The 19,857-nt window shown below is 39.6% G+C and overlaps 1 protein-coding gene across 1 annotated transcript in view; it reads right to left on the bottom strand.

Moving 5' to 3' along the window:
- USP12 (ubiquitin specific peptidase 12) overlaps positions 1 to 19,548 on the bottom strand; it is a 93,806-nt gene extending 74,258 nt beyond the window's left edge. Inside the window, exon 1 of the mRNA XM_032403300.1 lies at positions 19,343 to 19,548. Within this exon, the coding sequence (XP_032259191.1) occupies positions 19,343 to 19,390 (48 nt within the window). The 5' untranslated portion in view covers positions 19,391 to 19,548. The remainder of the gene's footprint in view (positions 1 to 19,342) is intronic.
- Positions 19,549 to 19,857: the final 309 nt, after the last annotated feature.

The raw sequence follows: 19,857 nt of genomic DNA, 5'->3' as shown, positions 1-19,857 counted from the left end.
AAGCAGTTGGTTAACCACTTCCAGAAGATGTCAGCCATTATGAGATTAATGTGAAATCAGAGCTGTAGAGCTCCAATGCTGGCTTGTAAGTGAAGTTAGAGGTACTTAAACTAGTTAGTTTAAAAGAGACCTAAACAAAGTAATTGCTACTCCCCTTCAAAAAGTACAGTTCCTTAAGTCCCTACCTTGTTTCTGAAAGGACTTCAGATGGCAACACCCCTTTAACCCATCTGTTATGGGCAGAACTGTGTTCCCCCAAAAGTCATTAAAGTCTGACCTCCCAGTAGCACAGGCTGTGATCTAATTTAGAAATAGGGTCTTTGCAGAAGTAATGAAGTTAAAATGAGGCCATTAAGGTAAGCCCTAATCCAATATCACTGATGTCCTTCCAAAAAGGAGAAAAGTAGACACAGACACACGCAGAGGGAAAACAATCTGAAGAGAGACTGAGAAGAGAGCCTTCTATAAACTAAGGAACATCTGAAGTTGTCAGAAGCTAGGAGAGAAACCTGTAACAGATGCTTCTCTAGTACCTTCAGAGGGGGCATAACCCTGCTGACACCCTGATCCAACTTCTGGCCCTCAAAGCTATAAGACAATACATTTTCCTTGTTCTAAGCACTGTCTCTGGTACTTGTTATAAAGACCTATGCAACTAATACCCCATCTTATAAATTCTATGCATCTAGACACCCTCACATCCACTGCCTTTTTAAAAGAGCTAGCATGGAACAAATTTATTTGCAGAATACAGTGAAACTAACCTATAGGCACAACAACATACAACTCATGAAAAGAATTCATATTATCATTCTGTTTTAGTTTGCATCGAATTTTCTTATAAAAGCCTTCTGTGAGAATGTCTACAATATTTAACAATAACAGATTCTCAGCTGAGACAAAACAATTCTGAATTAATCTAATCATTCTGAGTTACAAAGTTGATATAGTATAACTGAAATGTCAAAATAAAAAAAGCAATACTTTCAACTGAAAGGCAGAGGCATTTAACATAAATCAGAATTTAAGAATATATAGGTCATAAACACAGAGAGACCCAGAGACACTGAGAGTCAAAGACAAGGAGAAAATCTTGAAAGCAGCAACAGAAAAAGGAGTTGTCACTTACGCTGGACCGCCAATAGGATTGACAGCTGACTTCTCAGCAGAAACAATGGCAAGAAGGCAGTGGGGTAACATATTCAAAGTGCTCAAAGAAAAAAAACTATCAACCAAGAATACTAAATCTGGCAAAGCTTTCAAACCAACTGTGAAATAGACTTTCTTAAACCAAAAAAAAAAAAAGAAAGAAAGAAAAGAAAAAGAAAGAAAGAAGAAAACTTGACAATTTTTTCCAGCAACCACACTTAACAAGAACTACTAAAGGAGGTTGTTCAGGCTGAAAGCAAGTGACCTCAGATAGGAATTCAAGCGCGCATGAACCAAAAAAAAAAAAAAAGAGGACTGTAATGGTAACTGTTTCACTACAAATACCACTATAAACACATTGTTTTCCTCCTTTCCTCTCTTAACTGACTTAAAAAGCAATTACATAAGATAATATGTACATAAAGTAGTGTTGGGACTATAATATATATAAATGTAATATACTGTAATATACATATATGTATCAATAATGGGCAATGGGCTTAGGAAACAGAAATGGTAAAGTATTAATTATAATCATGTATTGATGAGTTTATAACATTAACAGATGAAATCCGTACAAAAATAATGCCACGAAAAGGGGAGAAAGAAAATAGGCCCACACAGGAGTAATTCCTCTATTTCACTGGAATTAAGTCAGAATAAATTTGAAAATGATTCAGATCATTTAAAATGCATATGGTAAAATCTAGAGCAACCATTAAAAATATATATATATGCAAACAGAGTAAAACATCAATAATGAAAATATGCTACATTAGAAAACATTCACTCTATGCAAAAGAAAGCAGTAAAGGGGGAATACAGGAGAGGAAAAAAAAGACACGAGTAGGGGAAAAAATTTATAAAATTTAAGGTAGCTGCCTTAGTCTGCTCGGGCTGCTGTAACCAGTCACCACAGACTGGGTGGGCTTAAACAGCGCGTCCTTACTTCTCACAGTTCTGAGGCTGAAGTCCCAGATGATGGCAGCACAGCTGAGTTCTGGTGAGAGCCCTCTTCCAAATGGCACACTGCTCACATAGCAGAGGGGCAGTGGACTCTGGGGTGTCTTTTCTAAGGACAGTAAGCCCATTTGTGAGGGCTCCACCCTCATGAATTAATCACCTCCCAAAGGCCCCACCTTCGAATATATCACCGCCACCATTTTTTTTTTCCAAATTTTTATTTAAATTATACTTAGTTAACATACAGTGTAATATTGGCTTCAGGAGGAGAATTCAATGACTCATCACTTACATACAACGCCCAGTGCTCATCATCACAAGTGCCCTCCTAAATACCCACCATTTTCAACAGATGAATTCTGGGGAGACACAACTTGTATTCACTCTATAGTAGAGGTGACAGAAATGTTGTAAACCAACGCTGGTCCGAGTTGTACAACTCTGACAATATACAAAACCCACTGAATGGAGCACTTTAAATGCCCTGTTGTATCTTTACATTTCTCCTGCTAAGATTGGTGATGTGCCAACAGTTCTTGAAGTAAAAATTCACATTTCCACTCCTACCGTTGCAACAGCTAATGACCTCTTAACACCCACTTAGTGCAAAAGGCCTATGTTTACTAATCCACTCAAACTCCCTTCTAATACTTCACCACAGCCCAAACTTCATTACAAGCATATCAGGAATGAATTTCCCACATTAAATATAATGCTGGCTTTATTTTTTGAAGTTAAAGATGCATACACACTGTGCTCACAGAAAAATAATAGCACTACCGCCCTCCCAAACGACAAATGTCCATATCATTAATCCTCAGGACCTGAGAATATGTTAGGTTACACAATGGGGGGGAGAAATTAAGGTTACTAATCAACTCACTTTGAGACGGGAAATTATCGTGCATTTCACAAATGGGCCCAATGCAATCACAAGGTCCTTGTTAGTGCAAGAGGTTGGCAGGAGAGTCAGGGTCAGGATGATGTGATGTGAAAAAGACTGACCCACCCTCTCTGGCTTTGTAAAACGGAGGAGCCAGCAGCCCAGGAACGAGAGTGGCCTCCAGAAGCAGGAAAAGGCAAGGAAAGAGTCTCACCCCTAGAGCCTCCAGAGGGACCAGAGCTCTACTGACATCTTCATTTTAGCCCAGTGAGACCCATTTCAAACTTCTGACCTCCAGAACGATAAGAAGTTTATGTTGTTTTCAGCCACTAAATTGGTGGTAATCTGTTACGTACACACAAATTTCTGGTCCATTTTAAACATTACAAACAGAAATCAATGCACTCTAATAGCCTAAAAGTGACTGTATCTGGTTAGTTTATCTAGTATTCTCAATCATATGATTAAAAATTTGAAGTTGCTTTAATAACAAGAGTTATTATAACAAGTACATACTAAAAAGGGGAAAAGAAAAGAAAAACTACTTTGTCTAGCACGAGTGTACAATCACAGTCAAGTCTTATTATAGTTCAGATGCAAGAATTTTATTAGGATCCCAGGTACTTATCCACTTGTAATATCACAAAATCATATTTAGGTATGAAAAAAGTTAAACTTTATTTTAAAACTTAGCCTATTACTTTGAGAGTGCAATTATGAAAATATTCAGCATATGTAAGAAATTTACATCTACGTAGCTTTAAACATGATATGAAGAATAAATCTACATTCTCTCTAAATGTTTTCTATAATACTTTCTTCAAATACGAAAACCGATAAAAGCATTTAAAACTCTATTCTTAACCTCTAATGAAATGCTGGACCTAGGCCATTATTACCAACAGTTGCTAAAATCATTAGGTGAAAAGCTGCTGGGGAGCTGCATAATAGGAATGATGCTGACAACACCTGAACCCACCGTCAACTTCACTGGCACAAAAAGAGAAGACACGTGTACCCCCCGATGTGATGGAACCACAAGTACACATCAGTTATGATATATTCTTCTCACCACCACCCACCTACTCACTCATTCCACCCTTGCTGGGGGGGGGAGAGAAAAAAAACAACCAAAACAACAACAAAAAACAAGGATTCTGGATCAAGCATCCAGATCTACCAGTTTCCAGAAATACACAGGATGGAGGGATACCACTAAAAGAATATAGTCAGCAAAATGCAGAATATGAGAAAAGCTATGGGACAATCGAATTTCTTCAATAGATAAGCTGTTATTTATAAAAGGAGTAAGAGATCCATACTTAAGAGACAGAACATCCAAATGCAATGTACAGACCCAGCTATGTAAAACCATTTCAGATAATCAGGCAATTTCAATAATAACTGGATTGAGGTATTAAGAAATTGTGAAATGGGGGGGCAGTAAATGATACTGTGGTTGTACTGGGGGACGGGGGAATTCCACATTTACATTACTAGCAGTACAGTCCAGTGGCAAAAGCACTAGATGGAATCTGGAGAGATCCCAGGCAGATTCCTAATCCCGAATTACTGATCATATAACCGTAGTCTGAAGTAAGCTATTCGTCCATTTTCTCATTTGTGAAACAGAACACTACTACCTACTGGCCCATTTCACAGATTTTACAGTTGCTGTTCAGAAAAAATAAAGTAATACAGTGGTCTAAAATGAAAATGATCTTGGTGAGGCTTCTTCATAGCAAGTATCTGCCATGAAAATATATTCTGCATAAGTTATTTTTACTAATGACTGACCCACAGTAACCTGGTTTTGTTGACTTTTTAAGATAAATTTTTTATGAAACCACTTCCTCTGATCCCTTTTTTGCTTGTTAAGTTTTACATATAATAAGCTAAAAAAAAAAAAGAGGAATAGTGCCATAGCTGAAAAGGACCAAAGGTTTTTAGACTTGTCTTTCTCTGTCACTACTTTGGCGAGGAAAGGAGTGAGTGTCCTATTTATGATGTCTCCCACTTTCCTTTACCCACTGCATTAACTCACTGTAGCAAAAATGAGTCCTGTAGGCTACACGTGTGATTATTAACCACATACACATGGCTTTTTTTAAACTACCAGACAACCTTCACAGGAGGTTTTTGCCTAAACCAATACAACAGAATCCACTTAACAAATCTGAGGACAAAATTACTGAAGCATTAAACTACTTATGTCATTTTAATCACTAAACCCTTATTTGTTAGCTGTTTTTCATTCATTCATACATTCTTGCCTCCTCTCCAAAGCCCCTTCCCCACCCTCATTGTCCTTCCTGTTACCTTTCGAATCCCAGCAAGCTCCCCTCTCCAACATTCCCAAAAGCCTCCAGCTGGTCCAGGCTTTGTTCGAACTAAAGGCCAGCTTGTCTTCCATTTAAGCAACAAATCTGAAGTCTGTATCACTGCTTACCTTGCCATGGTGAGTCTGGTCTTCCCAACTAGACTTCAAGTCCTTTGAGAACAAAGACTGGTAAAGAGGTAAAGAGCTTTGCATCCCGAGTGTCTGGGACATAGCCTGACTTCATGACCATTCACAGATTCTGACTGCAGAAATGGGCCGGACTGCTCCACTGCTGTTATGGGATGAATGGGACCCCCCAATAAAGGCATCTGAAGTCCTAACCCCCAGGACCTCAGAAAGCAACCTTATTTGGATACAGGGTCTTTAGAAAGTCATCAAGTTAGAGGTCACTAGAGTGGGCCCTAATCCAATGCCTGGTGTCTTTATGTAAAGGGGAAACGTGGACACGGAGATAGACATGTGCAGAGGGACAGCGATGGGAGAGATAGAAACATGGAAAACGCCAAGTAAAGATGAAGACAGTAGGGGGGACGCCTGGGTGGCTCAGTCGGTTAAGCATCTGCCTTCGGTGCAGGTCATGATCCCAGGGTCCCGGGATCAAGCCCCACATCAGGCTCCCTGCTCCACGGGAACCTGCTTCTCCCTCTCCCTCTGCTTGTGCTCTCTCTCTTTCAAATAAATAAATAAAATCTTAAAAAAAATAAAGAAAAGATGAAGGCGGGATGCGTCTACACGCCAAAGACTGCCAGCAAACACCAGAAGCTTCGAGAAAGGCAGAGAGGACTCTCTTGACTGCCCTCCAAAGGAACCAACTCTGCTGACTCCTTGATTTTGGACTTCTGGCCTCCAGAACTGGGAGACAATACACTTTTGTGATTTTTAAGCCACAGAGCTTTTGGAGTTTTGTTTGGGCAGCTCTAAGAAACTGATACAATTGGGGTTTAAGAAAATGAAAATGTGCAATAGTACTGTATAAGGTCTAATATGAGGGACACTGAAAATAACGGAGAATAAAATGAGCAGTTTTGACCTAGAAGGAAGCAACCAAATGACAAAGAAAAATAGCCATTATACATGAAGTAAAAAGAGCAAGATGCAAATAAATCTGCAGATTTTGTTGGGGGTGGAAAGGTGACACACACACATCATGTTTGTACGTGCATAAGAAACGTCTAAGTACACAAACACACAGACTCTCACAAGCAGTTAACTCTTGGGAAAGACTGCTTCTCCTCTTTGCAGAAGATGAATTTTTTTTTTACTTCACACAGCTTCGTACTTTTTAAAATACTAAATGGTTTAATTTTTTTAACTTATTAGAAATGCAGAATTAAAAGAAACTATTGTTTCCAAGGTAATCAGATGTCATGTTCTTTAACAACACACACTGTTAAACCTGAGTGATTTACTTCCCTTTTAAATTCCTTATTTTGACAATTCAAAAGAATTCATTAGTTACTAATCTACAAAGGCATATTTACAACTCCATTTCTAAAACTGACCTCATCGTCATATTTCAGAGTCAGTATTAAATATATTTCGTTTGTAAAAATGACAGAAGGAAAATAAGGCAACATTTACCAACCACTCCATGTCTACCAGGCGTATAATTCTGGAGGTTTTACAAAAGTTCCATCATTACATTTCACTTCTCAACTGTGCCACACCTATTCAGTCCAGCCTTCTCCCTGTTACAGTACCAAGTAACATTTAAAGAGAGCCTTGTTAACTTTGATGTCAACCAAAAACATACCCAAATATCCTTTCTTGAATAATTCATTCTAGATTTATCATCTATAAATTTACCTAAGTCCAAACTGTTTTTTCACCTTTATTTATAAGATCTCAAATTGTGAGTTTACCTAGCAACATCACCAGAAAGTAGCCACTCAATAAATGTTAGAAATCTAAATCTAGTATACAGCAATACAAGCCTTTCTCAAGAAACAAGAAAATCTCAAATACACAACCTAACCTTACACCTAGAGCAGACAGAAAAAGAACAGCAAATAAAGCCTAAATCCAGCAGAAAAATAATAAAGATTAGAACAGAAATCAATGAAGCAGATATCAAAAGAACAGTAAAGCAGACCAACAAAACTAGGAGCTGGTTCTTTGAAAGAATTAGTAAGATTGATAAACCCCTAGCCGACTTATCAAAAAGAGAAAGGACCCAAATATACAAAATCACGAATCAAAGAAGAAAGATCACAACCAACACCAAAGAAATACAAACAATTATAAGAACATATTATGAACTATATGTCAACAAATTAGGCACTCTGGAAAAAATGGATGCATTCCTAGAAACAAACTACCGAAACTGAAACAGGAAGAAATAGAAAACCTGAACAGACCCATAATCAGCAAAGAAATTGAAGCAGTCATCAAAAATCTCCTAACAAAGTCCAGGACCAGAGGGTTTCCCAGGGGAATTCTACCAAACATTTAAAGAAGAATTAATACCTATTCTTCGGAAACTGTTTCAAAAAAATAAAAACGGAAGGAAAATTTCCAAACTCATTCTATGAGACCAGTATTACCTTGATCCCAAAACCAGACAAATACCCCACCAAAAGGGAGAATTACAGACCAATATTTCTGATGAACATGGATGCAAAAAATTCTCACCAAGAAATCTATATCTAAGCTCTCTGGGAAAGCTGAAAATTACTGAAGTCATATTCAACTTTCCAAAGTCTGCTAAGATGATCTAAGTCGTCACTAACAGAAAATGGCAAGAACATCACAACAAAGCCAGGCTGTCAGGGCTGAAATGGTCTAGCTCCAGAAGGAAGGGAGAGACAGGAGAGAATTAAAACAAGTAGGCTGGCACAGCAGGACCACGGAGTGCTGGGAGAACCAGTGACCTCAGCAAAGGCGGCCATGTAGTCTTTAAGGAACAAAAACAATAAAATTACAGACAGAACAAACAAGTGACAGATTTTACTTGTTAGTTTAAAAGGGCAATCTAGCGCATCTTCAAACAAGATGACAATATTGCCAATTCGCAAGTGGGGTTACTAGGCTAAGGCTTGATTTTCACAGGGGGAGAAAAAAATGAATCAGAAGTTAAGATTACTTCCTTCAACTTTCTCTTTGTAAAACTGACAGTCAAAGTCCAGGCATCTGCTTTACCGGGCATGGGAACATGTCAGGTCTTCACTGAACTGGGTTCCCTGTGAGAGATATGTAAACCTCCTCAAATTAAAAAAAAAAAAAAAATGTGGTAAAACAAACAAAACTAACTAGTAAACTAAAGAAACTAGTAAAAAAAAAAAAAAAAGAGTGAACGGTCTTTTAAAGAAACATATGCAAATACTAACAACAAGAATAATAAATTTGCCTAGGAGAATCAAAGCACAGTATTTCTGGTTTTGTTTTTAATCAATTATATCTAGTTTTGAGCCTCTGACATTTCAAAATTGTTCCAACTTTTGTTCACCTTTAAAGAAATAACCCTGACAACCATCAGTCTGAGAATATCACCCTAAGTCCATCAAATAATGAATGATGAAACACCCCATTTCTATTCCATACCTGTTCCTAGATGAACCAAAGCTTCATCATTCAAAGCTCTAAGTTGGAAACCTAAATATTATATCCTGTTTTGCAGAAACAAGAACACCCTTCTTCCCTACTCTTTCAAAACACATTTTCCTCAGGCAAACTTCAATTTTTAGTATATGTGCTGCCGAAGCAAGCACCCTCATGCAAACTTCAAAGTACCAATTGCTACCCCCAAGGTACCACCGTAATCATCCTGCATGAGTACCCTCATGAAGCAAATTAAATACCAGGGAATCTGTCCGACATCAGCAAAAAACTAAACAAAAACAAAAACAAAAACAAAACTGTGGAACAACACTCTAGGAAAAAAGATAGTAACTTCTTCAGTTATAATGCTTGACATAATCACATACAAATCAGAATAAATGTTTTTGTCTACAGAATCTCATATTACAAACATATTTACCATTCCAAAGAACAGAAGGCTTTTATTTTACTCTCTCCTTGCCCCTTCACTGCTTAGTTTATTTGTGCTGAGATGGGCTCTTTATAAGATCCTAACTTGAAAGAATTACAAAAGTTCTCTTGTCAAGGACCCCTGAAAAACCCAGGTGGACCAGTACTGAAGAAATTAACAACATTTTCAAATTTTGACACGACTACACTTTGTGAAAGTGAACTTGTGAGCCCTGTTGTAACTCCCGGACTATGGCACCTTAATGTGCCTTCCATTCTCTCCTTAGGAGGACAAGGAGTCCTATTAATAATGGTCATATAATGATTTTAGGTTCTATTTTATAGCACAAAGGATGTCTATATGAATCATCTCATTTCACATGCATCCCCTTATGCGATCTAATGGGAATGACTATGCCATTTCATAGCTGAAATCCAAGTACCAATAGGTAATGAAGTGGGACTCAAAGCTAGACACGCGCGTGCGCTCGCGCGCGCGCGCGCGCGCACACACACACACAGAGAAAGCTTGGAAGTTAGGGACAAAAATTCCCAAATTCTTCTTTAAAAAGGAAGGAAAAACAATTTTGTTCCAACCATGAAAGATTCAACATATTGGCTTGTAGATACCATTATGGATTTGGGGGTCAAGAAATTCAGACCTCATCCCTAGTGAGTGTGGGGATGACCTGAAGCCTATTTCTCCAATCTGTGAAAACGGGGTTAATATTACTTGAGCTTTCCTAGCCCTAAATGGATCTCCAAGACAACAGTTACGAGAAAGTATGAAGCTAAGAGAAAAAGGACTAAATAACTTTGAAATATCTCAATCTATATAACTGGTTTTCTTAGGAATGATAATAGGATTGTATGGTTATATATGTTGTCTTTTTGTTTTAGGCAGGTTTCTTATTTAGCAATATTTTGGTTTTTATCCAATTTGATAGTCCCTTTACTGTAATACAGATAAATTTAACCCATTTAAGTTTATTGTAATTAATGAAATAGGGCTTATTCCACTTTATTTTGGTTTTCTGTTTTTTGTTTTTTTTTTTAATTCTGCATCTTGCTTTTTCTATTTTCCTGCCCTCAGACTTTGAGTGATAGTTTAATTTCCTGCTCGTCTGGATGCAAGAAAATTCATTTCTTGTGTGGGTGTGTATTTATCTATCCTTCATTTTTAACATGCCTATATAACTTTAAAATTTCTAATACTGGGGTTTTCCAGGGGATCAAACCTTTATCAGGTTTTAACCACCCACTGAATAGCCTTCTACCCCATCTTGTTACTGTCATCTTTAAAAAAATAGTAATAATACAAGTAACTTTTAACAATCAATGTAATAAAATTACTGACATATTTTTATCAATTCCATTGTTTCATTATCCCTACAACTTTCCTCTGAACTTACATTTTCTCAGGTTAAATACATATTTTAATGATATTTTAATGAAAGTCAATGGTTGGTAAACTCTCTTCGTACTTCTTCAGATCTGTCCCTTCCTCCTCTCCAGCCTAAATTCTCCCAGGATTCCTTCCATGCCAAACCAGCTACAGATTTTAAAAGTAGCACATTATCTCATGACCTTTGCTCCCATCTGGAATCCCACCCCTTCTTGTCTATACAATATATGACTTCATTTCACAAAGTTCAAATCTCCTCTTTTCTCTTAGAACCACTTTCTCTTTCTCATGTATGTATCATTACTTACAGAAAAACCATCTCCTTGCACTCATTTGTTCTATATGTCTACCCTCTTTCTCAACCTTTTTCTCATCACGACATACATAAGCAGTAGTAACTGTGGAGCCCACAAAAATATACAGATAAAAATGTTCTCACCTGGATGAGACTAGTCAAGGGATCTGGTCAATCCACATGCCTCCTGGCTGCCCAGAGGCCACCAGGATTACTTTCTCAGCACAACTCGAACCCATTCAGGACACACTAAATGGGAAGCTCTGTAAATACCAGGGCCTATCATTGTCATCTTTGTATTCTCAGTACCCACATAAACCCTAATATAATGTAATTCTCCATTAATACTTCCTAAAAGTACTTACTGAAGAAAAGGCAGTCTCTACCAAAAAAACAAAAACAAAAAAAACAAAGCGTGTCACTACTGGCTTATAAAAAATCCTCCCCATCCTCCCATGAAAAACACTTACTATCAGGCAGAAGACTGATTAGGTCACTAAAACACCAAAATAAAATCAAAGGCAACAGTCAATAACTCAGTTAAAAGATACTGTGATTTAAACCAGTATTCACAAGTAGGAAATGCATGGATGATTCCTGCACCTATGAAGCATTTCAATAAGAACATCTGTCAGCTATCATGGAAATAAACATCCACTTCTTCTTCTAAGTTGGAAATAAATGTTTACTGGCATGCAGCCTTCGACATGTGGATTACTACAGATGGGGAGTCTAGGCAAGCTTGTACACTGCAGACACTACACAATTTTTAGAAAAAGTTAATGGTCTTTCTTACAAAAAAGCAACAGAAAAGCATAAGCCAGTGAACACAGAGGACTATGAAAAGCTAGAGCACCTCACTCAATTAGGTTTCCTATTAAATATCTTGTACTTGACACTATCACAAAATTCTTGACTGAGTACTTTCGTGAAAACAAAGACTTAATAGTTTTTCTTCCAAAACAAATTATGTCTATAAACTGTGTCCCTCACCTCCTTCTAACACAAATTCTAAGCATAAGATTTTAAATGCTCAAACTCTAGTTTTAGGTATTTTCAACAACACTTTGTCTCTGGTTGCGAGTTTTCAATCCAGCAACCCATACATAACTTCATAACATCTATCATTTACCCTTTTCTTACAACACCTTAAAGCACTTTACAGATATTTAATCCTCTTCCAGCCCATGAGACAAGGAGAGAACAGGTTTTCGACAAGATATGAAAGCAGACTGGGTAACTGCATGGCAGGCCAACAAGAGATGTTATTCCAAGAAAGGACAGAGGCAGGAACAATAGGAAAACACAAAAGAAAATAAGGCCTGAAGTTGACTTTGATACACACAGCTCGAACAAACAAAAAGTTGGGTTGCTTTTTTTCTAGTATAAAAAATAAGGCAAGATTTTTCTTCTAAAAGTAGTATTCCCAACTTATCTAAACTTCTCAAACACGTTCGAGAATGTCACAAATTAGGACATTTTTATTCCCAGGTAAAAAGAATAAAATCTTTCTACAAACTATTTAAAACAGAGAAAGATCATCTTCATTCTTAGTTTACAGTATCATAATCTAATCCACTTCAAAATAAATCTGTGCTTTCAGAGGCATATATTACTAATGAGCTGTTTCTTGTGATGAAAATGAACTGCAATAATTGCATTTCATAAAACAAATTTCAGTTTTGCTTACTAATATTTGTTGAGCTAACATTAATCAGTAGCGCCAAAGAGTCCTTTCCACACTGAGGGAGCAAATCACTTTAGAGGGGTATTAAAGAACCTCCACCACCATTACAGAGTGATTACTATGAACCAGCTATCATTTTATCCCCATTTTACAGATAAGGAAACCATGGCACAATTAATTTGTCCAAGGTTACACTCACACCTAAGGAAACAAATGTAGACTCTCAAGAAATGGCACCAATTCAAATTCGTTTTAATGGTACTGGAAAAGAAAAAATGTTGAAACATGAGTAAATAGTTACATAGAATAGCCTGTTAATGAATAAAATGGCAATTTCACTAACCTCCACTAAATGCTTTTAAAGTTAGAAATAGATATTAATTTGGACTGCAATTTTCCATGAACAAAACTGGGGAACTAGGCATAATTCATATTTAACTATATCTAATTCCATGCTCCTTATATTATCTAAAACATGACTGGACGCAACCTACTAAATGGGAGAAATATTTGCAAATCACGTATCTGGTAAGGGACTAATATCCAAGATATATAAAGAACTCACTCATACAGCTCAATAGTAAAAAAAAAAAAAGAAAAATCTGATTTTTTAAATGGGCAGAAGATCTGAATAAACATTTTTCCAAAGACACACAGATAGCCAACAGGTATATGAAAAGATACTCATCATTAATCCTCAAAGAAACGCAAATCAAAACCACAATGAGGTACGGCCTCGTACCTGTTAGAATGTATTATCAAAAAGACAAGAAATAAGTATTGGTGAGGATATGAAGAAGAGGGAACCTTTATGCACTGTTGGTGAGAATGTAAATTGGTACAACCACTATGGCAAATAGTATGGAAGTTCCTCAAAAAAAATAAAAATAGAACAACCATGATCCTGCAATCCCACTTCTGGGTATTTATCTGAAGAGAATGAAAACACTAACTCGAAGAGATATCTGCACCCTTGTGTTCACTGCAGCATTATTTACAATAGCCAAGACATAGAAGCAACCTAAGTGTCTACTGATAGATGACTGGATAAAAGAAATTATGGTATATACACAACCATGGAATATTACTCAGCCAGAAAAAAAGAATGAAATCTTGCCATATGCAACACCACGGATGGACCTAGAGGGCATTATGCTAAGTGAAGTAAATCAGAGAAAGACAAATACCAGATGATCTCTCATATGTGGAATCTTAAAAACAAACAAACAAAAAACCCCACCAAACTCACAGATACAGAGAACAGATTGGTGGTTGCAGAGGTGCAGGGGGTGAAGGTGGTCAAAAAGTCAGAAGAAAAAAATTAATAGATAAAACCTGATTAGAGCTTCCAAAATACTGATGATATCAATAATAATTTATAAACCCTGAAGGGATCAAAGTATCAGTTTTAGATCTGGAAGGAAACAAATATACAAAAAATATTTATCAAAGTGTCCAATCTAATCCCTTTATCTCACAGATGAGAAAAATGAACTCAGAAAGTTTTAAGAGATTTTCCCATCTATATAGATCTAAATGTCAAAATGTGAACTAGAATTTATCTTCTGGTTCAACTGCTCTTTTTAATATACCATGCCGTAGGATACATAATAAAATATTAAATATTAAGTTTCTGGAATTAAGTTACTAAAAGAAAATCTAAATTAGATTTTAGGTTAGACTATCTAAATTAGACCATCTAAATCTGGAAAAATGAAGGTTTCTGGAAAGGAATTAATGCTACTAAGTGAACAAGTGCTTAAATAATCTTTCCTGAGACAGTAAAAATTTCAGAAGAACTAGAATAAAAATTATCTCAAAGGCAGGAAGAAAGAAACTTGCAAGTAACAAAAATGGAGGTTTTCCATCTCCGGGGGCCTGGTCAAAAGCCTGAAATCAAATAAGACAACAGACATGTTGTGATCAAGTCTGGCTAAAACCGGCCACATGGATCATGGTAGGGTAAATAATTAACCTGTTCTGAGATCTATTATAAAAAGATTAGCTAGAAGCTGAAGGTAAGCAAAACCACATGATATAAAATAAAACCAGTCTTTAGACACATTCTACACACCTGAATATGGTGTTTAAAACTATACTTTTTAAGCATATTAAAAGTTTCAAATCCCAATGGTCTTACCTTTGTGATAACTAATAAGTGCCTAAGATTAGACTAAACCCATCATCTTTTACAAAATTCCTTTTCTCCTAACTATATAACTTTATCCTCTAACGATCGATAAATAACCTGTCAACAACCTGGTAGCCTATCACTATACCTTTCTGTGTTAACTATCTTGTCATATTATCATTTTAAACATTAAACTCTCCATGCTTATCCTGCAATTGTACAAATTTTAAAACTAGCAAGACAACCATTCATGGGGAAAACTGAAATGGAAAATTTTATCTAGGGTATAAGCTCAATTAAGTTTTTTTTTAAAAGACAAAATATGCTCTGGGAGGTAAAGCAGTTCTTTCCTTTTGCTTAAGAGCTTTCAAATGCTTTTTACAAAATATTTTCCAAATTTTCTATAATGAGAATGTATAATTTTTAATAACCAAAATGTACTTTAGCCAAAATCAGATTAGCAAGCTTAAATAAAACTTTTATAACTTGTTCTAAATGTTCTCTCCACTAAGCCTCCTCAAACACATGCTCAAACATTCCTTATCAGTATTTAACCATTTACATGATTAGAAAAACCCTTCTTTTTGAAATTTTCCTGTCTAGAATTAACATTTATGGTAAAAACAGCAAAAATTAGTAAAACAATGGCAACTCACTCTGAATGTTCCTATCATAGAAGTACTATTTTACTAATAAAATATTAATAAAAATTAGTTATTTTACTAATAAAAGAAATACACCCACCCTATTTCCCGAGAAGGAACAAAGCATTTTATTATTTAATACAATATTCGGACTGCATAAGAGGAGAGCAGCCTGAGCGCGTGCGCACACACACCCATCGCCACCCCGGGGGGCAATTAACAGGGCACAGGCTTTGAGGGTTCTTCCTCCCTTTCCTTTCTCTCTGGAGTGATGATAAACTGCGCTGACCTTGCACACATCTTAACTCTTACTGAGTGACCCCATTGAGACGCAAAACAATGAGAAAAGACAAATAGCCTGCTCCACCTGTGACTTTCCTTCAATAAGTAGTTTAAAGGTTCCCGTGTGTAGGGTGCTGTGTTAGGTACAGGCTTTTAAGAAGTAAACCTGTCAGACCCACGCAGAGCTGACTTGTGGCCTTGGCCTCACCACGTTCCGACGGCTCTACCTCCCCCTGCTGTGACTGGGAGTGGGCTAGCAGCCAGGCCAGTGCCACCCCAGGACCTACCACCCTTACCAACTTCTCCTTTACCCAATCCCCCTCCTCAGCAATCTCTTCCCAACCAGGACTTCTGCAACCCGAACAGGAAGAGACATAATGGTCCCAGTTGGTGCTAACAATGATTACGGACCTGCCTTCGTGTACCAGTCCATGACCCATATTATAACTTTCGAGTCCTAGGCCACCCAAAACTGCTCTACAGCTTGCACCTCAATTTCCAAACCTTGGCTCCTCTTAATATGTACCAGGCCACTTTTCCCACCACCTCATAATTATTAAGTACACTATTTAATATTAGGTAACTACTATGTGAAATCTGAAGCCACTTGAGTGGCAAAACAAACACCATGTGATACTGAAAATATATCAGTTCACGGACAAATAACAAGAGGCATTTCGAGAGGGACCTTTGCAAATTTATTCACTGCAATCTAAAAAGAATCACTCATTTGGGTCAGGCTATAACACTAACTTAAGAAAAACTGATTTTCACATGTTAGCACAAGAGTGACCTAGAATAAGACATACCTGAAGAGATGTGTTTTTAACAGTTACTTAATCCGATTAAGGTACTGCCAATTTGCCCAGATGCCTTAAGTTGACAAATGAAAAAAATCAGGTAAACTTTACTATTTCTAAAATAAAATTCCAATTCATCATAAATATTTTCACAGATGTTGACTCCCTGAGTAGTACTATCATTCTCTTTAGATCCAACGCCTCCTCTTTACCACTCCACACACATATAGCCCCAACCTCATCCATGCTAAACAAACTCCCTTCCCCCCAGACTCTGGTAGGAGAAATGAAGGACTCGGGGAAACTGTTCTCTGGTTTGCAGAAGTTAGTGATCCACCAAACTGCAGAAATAAACAACAGTCCTTCCACTTAAGGCCTTCCCAGTCTAATGAGGAGACGAGAGAAAAATTTACAACACAGCAAGGATGATAAATGCTATTGAGATTACAAAAACTCCATGAAATTATGAGGGGGATAGAGGAGGGTGGGGATGGACAGGAGTAGGATTATCCAAGTAAGGCTACCAGCTTGAGAGACCAGGAAAAACTCACCAGACAAGAAGTAAAGAGGGAGTGTTCAAAGTCTACCAAAATAGCATCTACAAAGCCATAAAGGTAAAATACTTTTACTTTTCTTGACTGTCAATTTTCTAATTCTGAGTTGCAGTCTTCTTTAAAGAATAAGATTACAGATTACTTTGAGATATTCAGCATTATTTTGGGAGTGCATCAGAATTTACCCAAATATGACTAGAGACACACCCAATTCTAACACTAGTTTTCGAACAATCTTATTTGACCAGGCACTGATGTTTCCATATTCACCAACAATACACACACACCACATGCAATCAATTAATGCACTTGAGTGAAAGCCCCAGAAAGAGCTTTGGAGCCTGCATTCTTCAGCTCAGAATCCCTTACTCAGAATTCCTTACTCAGCGTTTGATTTGGCAAATCTCTCCCTATCTTCCTAACCTAATTAGAACATATATATTTATTAATATGTTTACCTGAATACTGTTTGCGTCCCTCAACTAGATTGTAAACACCATGAAAGCAGAGACTGCCCTGATCACTACTGTTTCCCCCCAGCGGCTGAGGCCAGTCTCTCTCCCTTAGCAAGGGCTAAGTATGTACCTTACATACTTGAGTGAATGAATGGTGAGGAAAGAGTAACACATCACTCCCGAAGCAATAAACTTTAACAACGAACTATGACCAGGCAATCTGTATAGCTCAGCAATCTGGCAAGATTATCACTCTCAAAGAATTAATTATCACATTCCTTCTGAAACAGAATACGATAATAACTGGCGTATCTAAAAATAATTAATCCAAATGATCCTGGGGAATCGTTTTTAATAAAGTCCCTTTAATATCAATGATTTCCTAAAATGTAAATTGTGAGAAAGAACAAACATCCATTTGGATTCTTCAGTGATTCACTCTTCAACATGATTTAATACTGTAGATTTTAATCCCACCTGACTTCAGCCATTTTTTGTACTGTTCCTCAGCGTGCAGTATAGAATCTGCCTCTAAAGCATCCTTCCAATCTGATTCACCACTCCTTAAAAAAAGGTATATAAAATGTACTACCCTTAAATCGAAGATTGCTCGGGGATCTCCTTATGCAATCGGGTGCACAAAAAGAGCCAGTAAGACAGAGCAGAAGGAAAGATTTCAGAAATCTTTAATAACATAATCACTAGGCCCACATTGCAAAGAATAACTTTTTTTCTGCGAGGGTTCACAATTATGATCCCTAGATGTAAGCTCATAAGGAGCTAACGAAACGAATTTGCCCCATCGTGTGGAAAACTGTGGCCCTTCTGGCCAATCACGAAAACACCAAGATTTAAACGCACCCACGTTTTGCTGTAATTAATTCGGGACTTTGCAACAGGCATTAGCACTTTTCCCTTAAGGTCTATTTAAATGCCCCAACGGAACGCCAACAACAACCCTCACAGTCAGTCCCTGCACAGAAATACTTCCAGCCACACACAGATGTGTCTGATGTATTAAAGTAAACAATCGACGGGGAAGCTTAAGCTGTTTTCAAGATTAGCGTGGATTCGTAAAGACAAGACTGCCACCTGGACACATGGTTGGAAAACGGAGAGCTCGTTGCTCAGGAAGAGTAGAAAATGGGAAATTTTTTAACAGCACTTATTTAAAGTTTCCACCTTCACACACACCCCCTTCCCCTAAGCACCGGGTGGGGGCCTCGGCCTCGCTAGAGGCGCGCGGAGGAAATCTGCACTTGACTTCCGTCCTCTCCCGGCAGGAATGAGACCCTGCCTTCCTGCCGGCGGACCCCCCACCCCCGCTCAGGGCCACCTCCCCGCTCCGCGCACCGCCAGACGGAAATGGAGAGGCGCTGCTCCGCGTCCTTCCACCTCCGACCCCAGCCGGGGGCCGCGCGCCGGTCCGCGCGCCCACAGCTCGGGGTGCGCCTCGCCGCTCCGCCCCGGCGCCGCGGGAAGACTCGGACAGTTGAGCCCGGGGGAGCTGACGATCGGTGCCCGCGCCCCGCCGCGTCCGGCACGGTCGCCCCCGCGCCGGCCACCCTTGCGCCGCCCCGGCTCGCCGGGTGCCTCCCCGCTTCCCGGGGAGAGCTGAGCCCCCGCGCTCCCCGCCCGCCGCCGTCCAACCGCCCCCGCCCGGGCCGCGGGCCCCCGCGCTAGGCCCCGCGGGCCGCCCGGGCGAGGGGCGGGGACAAGGGCCGAGCCGACACCGCCCGCCCGCGGGGGTCCCGGGGCCGCCCCCGCCGCCCTCCCGCCGCACTTACCATGGTACAGATGGAGGCGAATTTGGAGACTGTCATTAGGATTTCCATCCGCCCAACGCCATCTTCCACCCAATCACAGCAGCCGCGGGCGGGGGAGGAGAGGAGCCGGGCCGCCCGCTCGCACCGCAGCCCGCGGGCGGACCCCGAGCCGCCGCGGACCCACGCACCGAGCCTGCTCTGCCGCCGCTGCCGTCCTCGCCGCCGGCGCTCCGGCACTCCCCGCCTCGGGCCCCAGTCCCCGCCTGCCGCTCGCCAGCCCGCCCCCGGCTCCTCCCCGGCGCAGGGCGCAGCCGCTGCCTCGGGGCCCGCGCCTGCCCGCGAAGCCGCCCGCCCGTACACCCCGCCCTGCGCGCTGGGGAGCGGGCTCTGCCGAGGCCCTACTGCCCGGCCTGCCCGGCAGCTGCGCGGCCCAGCGGCGCGCCCCGCCCACCCGCCGCGCGGCCCCGCCCACTCCGCCTCGCACGACTCTTCGGCCCCAGAGCGCGCGAGCAGGGAAACTCCGGCGCGGCCCCACC

The sequence above is a fragment of the Phoca vitulina genome, unplaced genomic scaffold (assembly GCF_004348235.1).
Source record: "Phoca vitulina isolate PV1807 unplaced genomic scaffold, GSC_HSeal_1.0 scaffold5, whole genome shotgun sequence".
In the NCBI taxonomy this organism is placed as follows: Eukaryota; Metazoa; Chordata; class Mammalia; order Carnivora; family Phocidae; genus Phoca; species Phoca vitulina.
Note: the sequence above shows the minus strand (reverse complement) of the source record. Positions and strands in the feature narration are given on the sequence as shown.